The sequence below is a fragment of the Aulonocara stuartgranti genome (genome assembly GCF_965226115.1).
Source record: "Aulonocara stuartgranti genome assembly, chromosome: 20".
Taxonomy (NCBI): domain Eukaryota; kingdom Metazoa; phylum Chordata; class Actinopteri; order Cichliformes; family Cichlidae; genus Aulonocara; species Aulonocara stuartgranti.
In genome coordinates, this window is record NC_138956.1 from 2,631,764 (window position 1) to 2,645,024 (window position 13,261).

General features: G+C 43.6%; 1 protein-coding gene across 2 annotated transcripts in view; it reads left to right on the top strand.

Annotated features, from left to right (window-relative positions):
• The window catches only part of kmt2d (lysine (K)-specific methyltransferase 2D), a 30,579-nt gene extending 18,839 nt beyond the window's left edge, over positions 1-11,740 (top strand). For both annotated transcript variants that reach the window (XM_082517950.1, XM_082517951.1), the window contains exons 40-55: positions 102-2,996; positions 3,206-3,355; positions 3,464-3,628; positions 3,728-3,875; positions 3,969-4,050; positions 4,140-4,312; positions 4,542-4,666; positions 4,757-4,892; positions 5,256-5,377; positions 5,470-6,850; positions 6,950-7,086; positions 7,315-7,445; positions 7,856-8,141; positions 8,261-8,334; positions 8,439-8,547; positions 8,625-11,740. In XM_082517950.1, coding sequence (XP_082374076.1) covers positions 102-2,996; positions 3,206-3,355; positions 3,464-3,628; positions 3,728-3,875; positions 3,969-4,050; positions 4,140-4,312; positions 4,542-4,666; positions 4,757-4,892; positions 5,256-5,377; positions 5,470-6,850; positions 6,950-7,086; positions 7,315-7,445; positions 7,856-8,141; positions 8,261-8,334; positions 8,439-8,547; positions 8,625-8,717 — 6,207 coding nt within the window. In that variant the 3' untranslated portion in view covers positions 8,718-11,740. The remainder of the gene's footprint in view (positions 1-101; positions 2,997-3,205; positions 3,356-3,463; positions 3,629-3,727; positions 3,876-3,968; positions 4,051-4,139; positions 4,313-4,541; positions 4,667-4,756; positions 4,893-5,255; positions 5,378-5,469; positions 6,851-6,949; positions 7,087-7,314; positions 7,446-7,855; positions 8,142-8,260; positions 8,335-8,438; positions 8,548-8,624) is intronic.
• The last annotated feature ends 1,521 nt before the right edge of the window (positions 11,741-13,261 follow it).

Here is a 13,261-nt window from a genome sequence, read left to right on the forward strand (position 1 = left end):
TGTTCAATGTTCTGAAAACAATTTTTGCATTGCACAAAAAAGGCTTCTGGCACATTTGATATACATGATATACAGATGTCCTCATAAATATTCTGTTTTAGGTGCGCAAGCAACAGAAGGAGCACACAAATCTAATTGCAGAGTACAGAAGCAAGCAGCAGCAGCATCAACAACAACAGCAGCAGCATCAACAACAACAGCAGCAGCAACAACAGCAGCAGCAAGGCTCTGGTATTATAACCCAAGGTCATTCTGCACAGGGGGGGCCCTCTCACATGTTTCCCAAAATGCCTGGTCAGATGATGATGGGCCAGCAGGGGGCACCAGTAATGGGGCAACATCCTGGCATGGTACCCCAAGGTGGGATGCCTGTCAGAATGCCCCAAGGTCAGCCCTTTATTGGAGGAGCCCAGCCACAGCTTTCTGGGGCTCTTGGAGCCAGTGGTGCCAGGGTCCCAGGTCCTCCTGGGCCTTCAGGAGGATTTTTCCCTCAGGGGCCTGGGGTGCAAGGTGCAGACCCTAGGCTTCTTCAAGAAAGACAACTTCAGCATAGGATGCAGATGGCAAAGTTCCAGCAACAGCAGCTGATGGGCCAACAACCAGTGTCACTCCCAAATCAACAGTCTAGTTTAATCAATCAGTCGCAGGCTGGTATGATGGGGCACCAACTTATGGCACAACAACAGGCGAACACTCAGCAGGGTATGCTAGCTAATCAGGCTAATCAGCAGAACATGGTCCAGGTTGCACAAGGAATAGTTGGAGGCCAGACTGTGGCTCCATCACAGAATCTTGTGGGCAGCCAGCCTATTAACCATTCTCAAGGCATGGTATCAACTCAGGCAGGAATAATTGGTAACCAACAAGTTGCATTGTCACAGCAGCAGAGGCCTCAGCTGATGATGGGACAGCAGGGTATGGTTGGTGCTCAAGGTCACCCTGGCCTGAGGGGGCCCCATGCCCAGTTGACTCCTCAACAACAGAACATTCTGGCCCAACGCATGCTTGCATCTCAGCAAAATATTACAAAGAATTTAGCCCACCTTCAGCAGCAGCAAATGACACAAAGACAACCAGCACAGTTGATCAACCAGTCTGGCCAAGAGCAAGGTCTTTCCCAACCCTCTACCCCACAAATGGGTTCCTCTCCTTCAGCAGGAAGTAACACACCCCAGCCCCAGGGATCTACAGAGAGCCAAAACTCAGGACCCAAAGAAGGTGGTATCCTCAGCCCTGATTCAAGAACCCCACCACAGCAGAGCGGACCCTCTACTCCCAACCAGATCCAACTAGGCTCTGCAAATGATCATCAAACTGACCTGGGACGACAGCAGCAGCACCAGAATCAGGTTTATGTAGGCCAGCAGCAACAATCAAATCCCCAGTCTGTACATGAGAAACAGTCGGGTTTGGTCGGGAACCAGCAAACTGGTATGCAGCAACTGCAGCAACAACTTCCAGTCACTGTCCAGAGGCAAAGTTCCCTCACCACTGACAAGCCCAGTTTGATGACAATTAAAGAGGAAGGAAAAACATCTGATTTCTTACATCATCAACAGCAAACTCTTCAAAATGCCACACAGCAGCCACAGGACCCCACCATGCCGCAACAGATCACAGGACACAACCATCCAGGGCAGCAACAACCTGCTATGATGGGTCTTAGTTCACAACAGCAGGCCATCATGGCCCAACAGCAGAAACAGCAGGTTTTAATGAGTATGATGAGAGCTCAGCAGCAAGGAATGATGGGACAGAGACCTGGTGTTCCTCCTGGACAGATCCGCGCCCCTATCAACATCCAGGCCATTATTGCTCAGAATCCTCAGCTCCGCAATCTCCCCCCCAACCAACAAATACAGCACATCCAAGCCATGATTGCACAAAGACAACAAGGACAAATGCTGCGGATGCCAATAGGTCAGGGCCAACAACATCAGTTGAGGCCTCAGCTCCCACAGATGGGACAGCAAATGATGGGGATGGAAGGCCATCAAATGTCACATGGAGTCATGGGGAATCCAGGAGCAGTGGGAAATCAACACCAGCCAGGTATGCCAGGCCAACAACCTGGTGTTGCTCCTCAGATACAGCAAGGAATGATGGTCTCTGGGCAGCAGCTCCAAGTGGGAGAGATGATGCAGCAACATATGAGAGGACAGGTGCCACATTCCCCAATGGACCAGGGCCCAATGGTGAGGCCAGCATCTCCACGTCAGCCATTAGCCAACTCCCCTGGGGATTCTCAACGGCACACTTTTAATCAAGCTATGGGGATTCGTCCACCCACTCCCACCCAGAACCAACAGCAAGCACTAATGGCAGGCCGTGTGCAGGGCTCTCCATCGCATGCATATTCTCCAAGAACTCCCTTTGGCATGAGTCCAGTCCACCCAGTCTCACCCCATTCATCTCATGTCTCCTCACCTTCTATAGCTGACAGCAGGGCTGGGAGGGGCAGTCCCTACAGTCAAGTCAAGGCTTCTCCACTCAGGTCACCCGGGGCTAAGAGTCCACTTGATTGTCCAGGACCTAAAGCAGACACTCAGTCACCAGGCAGTGGTCTGGCTGCTTCAGTGACTTCCAATGGGCCACAGAGAGGTACAAATGCTCAGCGTCAGTTGCAGCAGGGTGCAGAAGACAAACAAGAGGAGCTATGCAAAATGACAATACAGAATATTAAACAGGAACCAAGGGAGGTCCAGTGTGACAGTGCGGCTGAAGCTCCTACTGGGACTATAAAGCATGAAGCAACTGGGGAGATGGTTAACGCTGGGAACAACACTACCTTTATTAATGCTGGAAGTGCTGCTGTGACTCAAAGCCCTAGATCTGAGACTGGACAGCAGTTGCTGCAGAAACTCCTAAGAACTAAGAATATTCAGCTTGGCGCTCAGAGGCCTTGTGAAGGCATCCACAGTGAGATCAATGGTCACATCAACAGCAAACTGGCAATGCTTGAGCAGAAGCTTCAAGGGACTCCACGAAACATGGAGGTATGTTTTCCTAAAGTGTATTCATTCTCTTTACCCTGATCCCAAAAGGTTGATTCTGTTTATCTGGACGTAGCGTTTTCAATGGGAGAAATGTTTCGTCACTCAACCTTTTGGGATTTACTTACCTGGATGATTGAGCATGCATCAAGACTCTTTACCCTGATGTTATATTTGGGAAAAATCTGTTTTATTTTCTTGACCTTTTACAGGATCTGCAATCGATAACAAAAAGGCCTCCTGTGCAAAAGCCAAAGCGCACTAATAAGGCAGCTGGAGATCGAGGGCCTAATGCACGGAAGAAAAACAAGAAGGAAGAAGTTGGAAAAAGTGCTGAAGCCTTGTTAAAACAACTCAAACAGGTACAATAATGTCAAAATACATTTCCCCCCCCTAATGATATTTTGCCACTGATGATCTGAAGATTGATTCTTTTTCCTTTTCTTGGCTAATGGATTTTTACTCTGTAGGGCCTCTCTCTGCTGCCCTTGATGGAGCCGTCAATCACTGCCAGTGTGGATCTTTTTGCACCTTTTGGAAGCAGTCCAGCCAATGGAAAAGCCCAGCTAAAAGGCTCATTTGGAAATGCAGTGTTAGACAATATCCCAGACTACTACTCTCAGTTACTCACTAAGGTCAAACTAAGCTGCCAGTGCACCACCAACATTTTGAATAAGGCATAAAGGTAATTTCAGAGCAAAGTCTTCAAGAACATATTGTTTGTGCATTCACAGAGCAACCTCAGCAACCCCCCAACACCCCCATCTTCCTTGCCACCTACTCCTCCACCATCAGTACAGCACAAACTGCTCAATGGAGTAACAGCTGGGGAGGATCTGGCTGAGAGACAGAAAAACAGAGAGCCTGCTGAAGAGCCGATGGGTACATTTATTGTTAATTATTAATCCACAGTTATGCAGTAATTGCATTCTAAATGCAATGTATTATTATGCTGCATTTTGTTTCCTCCTTCAGATTCTGTGAAAGAGGAGGTAAAGAGTGTAGATATTCTAGCAGCTCTCCCCACACCACCACATAACCAGAATGAGGATATCAGGTACACAAGGACAACTGTGCATAGTTATCAGTCCATAGCATAGATATTTTCATAAAGAGGCTATAAATGTGTGAAATATCTTTTAACAGGATGGAAAGTGACGATGAGGATGCTCCAGAAAGCATAATTCCAGCATCATCCCCTGAGAGTAATGTAGGAGATGAAACTCCACGTTTTCCTCACCTGCGGGAGCCTAAAGAGGAGGAGACGGACAGGGCAATATCACCTATCATACCCCTCATACCTCGCACTGCCATCCCAGGTATTCTACTCAGCATGTCACATCCTACGGTCTGCTGAGGTAGCAATGTGCTGCTCTGTATGGGGGATTAAATTCTAAGTTAGTTTGTTTTATATGGTTGCATGGATACATAGGTCATGGGGAAACCTGCTTGGAATTTATACGATTGTCTAATTTTTTTATTTTAAATATTAAATCTGTTTGCGTCTTGAAATGCAGACAAATGTTGAATTTACACATTTGCTTACAGCATTCACAGAAAATAAACAATTTGAAGCTCCTGACGGCAAGGTAGATTCAACATCCAACCACTGGGATAAGAGCAAAAGCAACGAGGTGTCTGTAACGTTCACGTTGTCATCTGCTGCAGCCAAGGTACTAAGCCATCATAATCTTATATCGTCTTTAAAAGCTTTTATGTCTGAATCTATTGAGGCAATCTAAACTTCTACTAATATTTTCCAGAAACTAAATCACGTGATGATGGCCATGGCCCAGCTTCTCAACATTAGAATGCCAGGTACTTATGAGGTCACTATCCCTCCCCAAAACCCTGAAATGTCAGGAGGAGATGGGCCTGCGAAAGGACCTGGCCAATCAGGTACACACTAAAATAAATAAATTGACGGTTTAGCTTTTTTAGATTTCTGCTGATGTCTTTTTTTTTTTATTATTTTCTTTCTCTTTTTCTTTTTTTCTTTTTTTTTTTTTTGTGGAGTGAGTTCCTATTTAGCTAAAAGCAAAAGGGTGCGAGTCTGTCAAGACATTCAAAATTCTGCCTCAAAGTGACCTGTCATATTATTTGCTAATGTAAATATTTCGTCTTTCATTAATCCCATCTCATGATTGTAGTTTAAGCACGTTAGTTGAGCAAATTTGGTGTTTAAATGTTTTTGGGGTTTTTTGTTTTTAAAACAAATTGTGGCAGAGTGACTATACCATCTATCCATGTTATGTTTTACAGGGGTTCTGTGTACAAAGGATGGTGCTTCACCTAGTCAGGATGAGTGGCTAAGGCAATTTGATGTGTCTCTACCTGGCTGTACACTGAAGAAACAAGTTGACATTCTGGCACTTATTAAACAGGTTGGTCCCTAAAGGTCTCCTATTGCCTCATTTAATCTTTTTTATTACATGTGTTGAAAGCGTTACATCTCCTGCGTGCATTTTGCTCTCAGGAATTTGCAGAGACTGAAGAAAAACCGGTTCAGCACTGCTATACAACCAATGTAAATGATTTGGATGTGCGCCACCTTCCTATTATACCAGTGGAGGAGTCTCCACCCCCATCACCGTCTCCTCCTCATCCTCCTCCATCTCTGCCAGTTACAACTAGTGAAGCTGAACCTTCCAAAAAATCAACTTCCTCATCACTGTCTCCCTCCAGTCCGGCCAATGTCCAAACAACAGCTGAGCCTGAACAGCATGTTAATCCTCCTCTTGATGCTGCTCAATCAACTGAAGTCACAGAGCCTGAAGTTGCTGCTCCAGAGTCTTGCGCAGACGCAGCAGCTACCTCGGCAGTTTCTGATCCTGCTGCTGCTCCTGAAGATCATCTGAGTGCTGTTGTCAAGGAGGAGGAGGTAGAGGATTTGGTCACTGATCCAGCTCAACCTCCTAAAGATTCTCCCACCCCCATGGAGTCTTCCCCTAAAGCTGTCAAGCAACGCAGGCCTCTCTCACCTGATGAGGAGGTGGTGCATCCAAAACTGAAGAAATGGAAGGGGATTCGCTGGAAGCGTCTTCAGATTGTTATCTCGATTCGGAAAGGTGGCTCTAAGAAAGAAAACAGCCGTGAGGTGTCTGAACTGATGGAACGGCTGCGCATTACTCTTCGACCAGAAAGGCTGCCTCGGGATAAACGCAAGTGCTGCTTCTGCCACGAGGAAGGCGATGGTGCCACAGATGGGCCCGCTCGTTTGCTTAATATTGATGTGGACCTATGGGTGCACTTAAATTGCGCTCTGTGGTCCACAGAGGTGTACGAGACACAGGGGGGTGCCCTAATCAACGTGGAGGTAGCCCTGCGTCGCGGATTGCGGACTCTTTGTGCGTACTGCCAGAAAACTGGTGCCACAAACAGCTGCAACAGACTGCGCTGCCCGAATGTCTACCACTTTGCCTGTGCCATCCGGGCACGCTGCATGTTCTTTAAGGATAAGACCATGTTGTGCACCCAGCATAAACTGAAGGGGCCCAGTGACGATGAACTCAGCACATTTGCGGTCCTACGCCGCGTCTACATCGAGCGTGACGAGGTGAAACAGATAGCCAGCATCTTGCAGCGCGGAGACCGTATCCACCTGTTCCGCGTCGGAAGTCTCATCTTTCACGCTATTGGCCAGTTGCTGCCCTCCCAGATGGCCAACTTCCACTCAGCTACTGCAATCTTCCCCGTTGGCTACGAGGCCACACGCATCTACTGGAGCACACGCGTACCCAACAAGCGATGCCGCTACCGCTGCCGCATCAGTGAAGATGATGGCCGCCCGCTGTTTGAAGTGCGTGTTCTGGAGCATGGGATGGAGGATTTACAGTACCGTGACCCTACTCCAGAAGGTAAAACAAAAGTGCTTTCTGATTTTTGTGCTCTATTCTCCCTTTGTTATGTTTCTTAACCTTAAAGAACAGAGTTGAATTTGCTGTTTTTGTCTTTAGGGATCTGGGACCGGGTTGTTCAGCAGGTGGCTAAACTTCGTGAGGAATCATCCATGTTGAAACTGTTCACTGAACACATCAAAGGGGAGGAGATGTATGGCCTTACAATTCACGCTGTCATGAGAATCACTGAGTCGGTAAGAATCCCGAGCACTTTCTGTCCCTTTTTTATTTTGTCTTTATCTCCCATGTTCACTGATCTGTGGTTGGATAACTGTTTCAGACTGTAATAAAACAGCATTACAGACTTCACAAAATATCTGCTCTATCTTGTATTAACTGAACTCAATGTGACCAGAAATGATAAGCTTTATAGCCATTATAAGTCCATTATGATGATCATTGACTGACTTGTTGTGTTTTAGTTGCCTGGAGTGGAGAACTGCCAGAATTACCAATTTAGATACGGCCGGCACCCTCTGATGGAGCTCCCACTCATGATTAATCCCACTGGCTGTGCTCGCTCAGAGCCCAAGGTCCCCACACACTGCAAGAGGTAAAGCATTATTTTTAGCGAGAAGCTGCACACTCAACACGTTCTGACATATCTGTTAATCTGTACAGCCATGTGAATCACGTCGAAGAGGCTTGTTGACTAAATGTTAACATTTTTGCGGAGTTAAATTCCAGACAGAATATGTTGACTGGTGAGGTAATATACATTAAAAAATGAAACTCTTTTAACATCTATGTAATGTGTCGCAAGTACATAAGCTAAAATAATTTATGTTGGTTATGAGTAGTTGGGCACGGACACGCTCCGGTTGGAATTTAAAATTCCGATTTAGTTATAGGTGCAGTTCTTTTTATTTTTATGTGGGTTACAAATGCAAGTAACTTGCTTCAAAACAACTTCAAACCTGTAAAATTCAAAACATTCAGACTTTCATTTTTCTTTCTTTTTAGGCCTCACACTCTTAACAGCACCAGTGTGTCCAAGGCCTACCAGAGTACCTTCACTGGAGAGCTCAACACACCGTACAGCAAGCAGTTTGTCCACTCCAAATCCTCCCAGTATCGGCGCTTGAAGACTGAGTGGAAGAACAACGTGTACTTGGCACGTTCCCGCATTCAGGGCCTGGGGCTGTACGCTGCGAAGGATTTGGAGAAGCATACGATGGTTATTGAGTACATTGGTACTGTCATACGCAACGAGGTGGCCAATCGCCGGGAGAAGATCTATGAAGCGCAGGTACTCAAACAGTTGATGGAGAATGGGTGGTGCAGAAACTTTGTTTGCTGTGCCGCTCAACTTTCTACAGCTGTAGGACACGTCTGACCTTTTTTCTTTTTCTTGCTCTTTTGCTGTAGAACCGAGGGATCTACATGTTCCGTATCAACAACGAGCAAGTGATCGATGCAACTTTAACAGGTGGCCCAGCCCGGTAAGTGTTTGTTTGTGCATGCCTGCCTTGTTTTAAACCCTTATTTTATGTTTATTTTCTTCCCCCAAATTGATTTGATTTTCCCCCATTTCCCTTCTCACCAGCTATGTCAACCATTCCTGTGCGCCCAACTGTGTTGCTGAGGTTGTAACGTTTGACAAAGAAGACAAGATTATCATCATCTCCAGCCGAAGGATTCCTAAAGGAGAGGAGGTGCAGTGTGATAAACAGCCTTCATTGTACTACTACTATATCTGCAGCCTTTAACTGTCTCTCTCTCTTAATTCCAGCTGACGTACGACTACCAGTTTGATTTTGAGGACGATCAGCACAAGATCCCTTGCCACTGCGGAGCCTGGAATTGCCGAAAATGGATGAACTAACCAGAAAGATGGAAAATTCCCTCTCGCTGGTACCAGAACACTCCTGCGCCAAAGCCTATGAAAATCCTACATCGCCAGTGCATAAGCTGTTCATAAAGATATGGAGGAAGGCTGGCCTCCGCTATTAAAAGACTAAAGTGTTACCTGTAGCCAAAGGTTTGAAGAGCATTAATCAATAAAAGCAGCCGACCACCATTCATCAGCAGAAGCTTGATGGTGGGACTAACTTTCGTGTTTGGAGTAGTTGAATCACCCTTTCCTCAGCCAAATCCCTCCTCTTCCCCATCCCCCACTTCAAACCCTCCCAACTATTCTGGTCTCAATAAGCTTACAGTGGCTGGAAAATGATCCTCACCATCTACCAAAACATTCTGACCCTCTGATATCACTGCTCGTAGTACAGAGCTCATCTGGAGCTTCGACAAAAAAAAAGCCATTAAAAATGTTGAGAATGAACTAAGGACACTTTTTAAAAAATTTTTTTTTTTAATGTTTTAAGTCGGACCTATTTCCTGTCCCGTCTGACCACACCTCCCCCCCTTACCTCCCAGACAAGGCACTTTCCCATCAATGACTCATAACGACAACATGGATATTGGCTAGCTAGACAATCTTGATGTGGCTCTGTGTGAGAACTACATGTGATCGATGGAGAGAGGAAAAAGAAAAGAGGAGAAAAAAGTAAGTTAATATAAAAAATGTAAGATACTATTGATCTGTGGCTTCAGTCGCACCAGATGTTCTGACTGTGTGGAGTCCCATGGTGGGTTAGTTGGACCCAGTCTACCTCACTGATTTAGCGAGAAGTGACTGCTTTGTATAAAAACTGTTAACTGCTACTGTGGAAATACTCCGGGGGGTTGGGGAGGGGGCGCGATGGTGATTTTTGGGGGTGGGAGGGTTGTTTTTATGGGCTTAGCCTTCTCGGACAAGCAGGGAATCTTAAGCAGCAGGTTTGCTCTATCTACTCTATGCTGATGATGATTTACAATAATGAGCCAACATAATTATTATTCATGAATTATTTATACAGATGAACTATATGACAGTTTTGATAAGATATTGCATTAAAGTCACAATCAGAAGCTTAGTGGGTGTTCTGTATGCCACCAAATCATCCTGGATATTGATGTAGCTTTTTGCTTTTGTGTTCTTATTTATGCATCTAAAAACAAAATCCTGCTATTAGCTGTGTGAAAGCACAATAACATCCACATTTATTTTTTCTGAGTTGCTTAAGACAGTAAGAGTTTGAGTGAATGGCTCAAGGATCACGCAGGTCCAAAATTAACCAAGTACCCATTAGCTGGTTGTTTCACACCTGAAAGTTCCACTTGTTTGGGGGGGGGAAAAAAAGGAGCCAGCAGATGCATGACTACTGTCCCCATTCAGTGCTTTTTTTTTTTTTTTTTTTCTCTTCTTTTTTTGTTTGTTTTTTACTCCCCAACAAGTCAACCTTAAACTTTAATCATGCCTCTTCCTCTCTCTGTATGATTTAATGGACTGTTGTTAAACTTTTACTGTAGTAAGTCTTCCTCCGCCTGAGTACAGCCTGCAGTGTTTCTACTTCCCCTGTAGTGTGCTTTTTCTAGTGCTGGTACTGTCTCCTCGAGGCTGAACTGATGGCAGGGAAAGACTTATTGGAAAAAAGGGCATTTGTTTTCATTTCTGTATAAGAATAATGAGAAAAAAAAGTCTTTAAAGGGAGCTTTACTAAAACTCCACCTTCCCATACTACTTTGGTTCCTCCTTCCCTTAACCTAAGACCTCACATGATTTTAAAATGCAAAGTTGTAAAAACTGTAAATATACTATATGCATTGAGGGAGGGGGGGACAACAGCTCTTTATCCAGACCCTTTGTAATCAAAGTCAAAAGTGTAGAAAAATAAAATTGGAAAAAAAAATCAACCACTGGATATCATTTTAACAAAGATAAAGCTGTACATAAATATAAATATATGTAAAATGGCAAACTAATATCTTTATGTATATGAACCAGAGTGTTTTGCATTTACTTGTTTTTTCTATTAGTGTTTTTTGCTATAAGCTTTCAGGTGAGTTTGTTAAAAATAGATGTGAGGAAAATGTCCGGGGTTCTCGACGAGAAGCCGACGTGATAACGAGGCTGTTTGGATTCACGCAGAGAGTTGTTAATTAGACATGGAAAAATCACTTCTTGCATAAAGCAGTACAATGGTGCATAGCATTTGTATTTATGTAATATTGTTCATGTTTATTTTTTTCTTTTTATTTATGCTACTGCTTGTTGATTTACCAAAACCTCCCCCTTTAATCGGTCAAAATTGGATTCATATAGTCTTGAATGGACAAATCTTGAATTCCCTAGAATATTGTTAGTGTTTTGCTTTTGCTTTTTTTTTCCCTTTAATATCTTCCCTATAGAAGTGAATGTGTTGGTTAACATTGTGAAATGGTTACTTGGCCTGATGTATGTTATGATGTAATAATCAAAGTTAATCCCATACTTAACCTGGTAATGAATTGCACTCTCGTAGTATAACAGAAACTTTCTCTGAAGTGGTAGATATTGATCAAGTATCCGAAGCAGTGATATATATACATATATATCTATATTTTTTGGTATGTTTCTATTCCAAGGGAAGAACACGAGACATTATGCCGCTCACTGGATTTCCGCCTGAATAATTTTTAACTTCTCTGAAACTTAATTTAAGTTCTCTGCATATCTTATAATTTAATAAAGGTTGCTCATAATTTGATTTTTTTTCTTCTTTTTAACCTCACGTACTTTAAAATACAAAAAAAAAAGATGTTGCATCTGTACAGCAGAGATACTTTTAGGGAATATGAATAAATATAATGATCATTTTTATTGTATGTGGCATGTTTTATATGGATATTATTTTGAATTGTACATATTTTTTTCAGGACGCCAGAGGTTGCATCTCTTTATATACTGGTTTTCCACTTCCTTTCCCCTTCATCTTATTTCTTTGTCTTTTGTTTCTTGTAAAGGAAAAATAAAATGCATTTTAAATATGTGCTCATTTTCTATTGTCAGCACGTGACCACGAAGCTTGATACTTGGGTCAACCGATGGTTATATGAACCGTTTTTACTCGTGGTGGTCCTACCAAGAAAATCCACTAAATTATTCTGGGAAAACAAAGCTTTCACATGGCACTCGTGCAAACCATAGGATGATGCCAAAAAGCAGAGTAAGAGCACTCCCATCATGGTTATAATTCTTAAATTGGTCATTTGTAGATTTTAGATTTGAAGTTCCAAACAAAAACCTCTAAAATAAACATGTTTTATTGCTTAAAAATCTCAATTATATTCGCATACAGGCCAACAGAAAGTAAACAAGTTGTGCCATTGTCCTTGTCAGCGGATAAGGTCTGTGAGCTGTGTGCTTTTAGCTGGTAGGATTGAAAGAGTGAATTAAATAACCGGGTTCCTGGAACCAGTATATGCAGAAGAGCATCTCTGAAAGCACAGCAGATGGGCTACAGCAACAGCAGACCACACTGGTGTCGCTCCCGTCAGCTAAGGAAAGGAAACCGAAGCTAGAATCAGCAAAACTGGAAAATCATTGCTGAGTCTGATAAGCCATCATTTCAGCAACATTAGGGATTGAAGGGTCAGAATTTGGTAAAACACCTGCCATGTATGGATGTATGTCACAAAGTCTTAATGAACTAGCAAATGTAGTTTTTGGTAATGCTGTATGACTGAGGGCGTAGTGGTATTAAATTATATTTACATGCACATACTTAACAGCTAGGTACACTACAATAAAGGGGGTAGCAAGTCAAGTATAATTATTTCTTTGTAAAAACCTAAGAGTAAAAAATAAATAATAGAAAATCCAACATGCACATCAACATAATGACTGAGATAAAAACACTGGGAGGGGCCAGCGGCACCCCTCAGCCTCCTGCTAGATAGATCTATGGTACCATTTAAAAAAAATAAATCCTACGTCGCATTGTTCACAAGTTATCACAGTCACAAGCTTTTCAAAAAAAGTTGACCTCTGACCCTTGATCTTGAGATCGAGGTCAATGAGATTTGAACTTGAACTGTTGAGATTTTTAATAGGTCCACCTGTGGTGTCAATTTCAAAATCGTAGGTGACTTCCTACTCAAGCTATCGCATTCACAAGATTTTCAGAGAACTTGACCTCTGACCTTGAGGTCAAAGTCACCGATGTTCAAACCAGATTTTCAGTAGAGAAACTGATGATACTGGCTGTATCCCAGCTCAGGGTCTGCAGCCTTAAAGTACGCATTTCAAGGCCGATTACGTCACATCGGCGCGCCGAAGGCTGTCCCAATTCAAAGGCTGCTCGAAATGCGGCCCTGAAATGCGTCCTTCATTTCCCTGAATTTTAAGGATGTGGCAGTGTAGACTTCGTGGCCCAACATATCCCAGAATGCATAGCGCGGCGGTGCGTGTGGATAAATTTGCCGAAAAAAACAAAACAAAAAAAAAAACGGCGGATGAGGGGCGGCCGAAGAGTAAACTTTAAGTACTGAATATTATGTCACTTATGT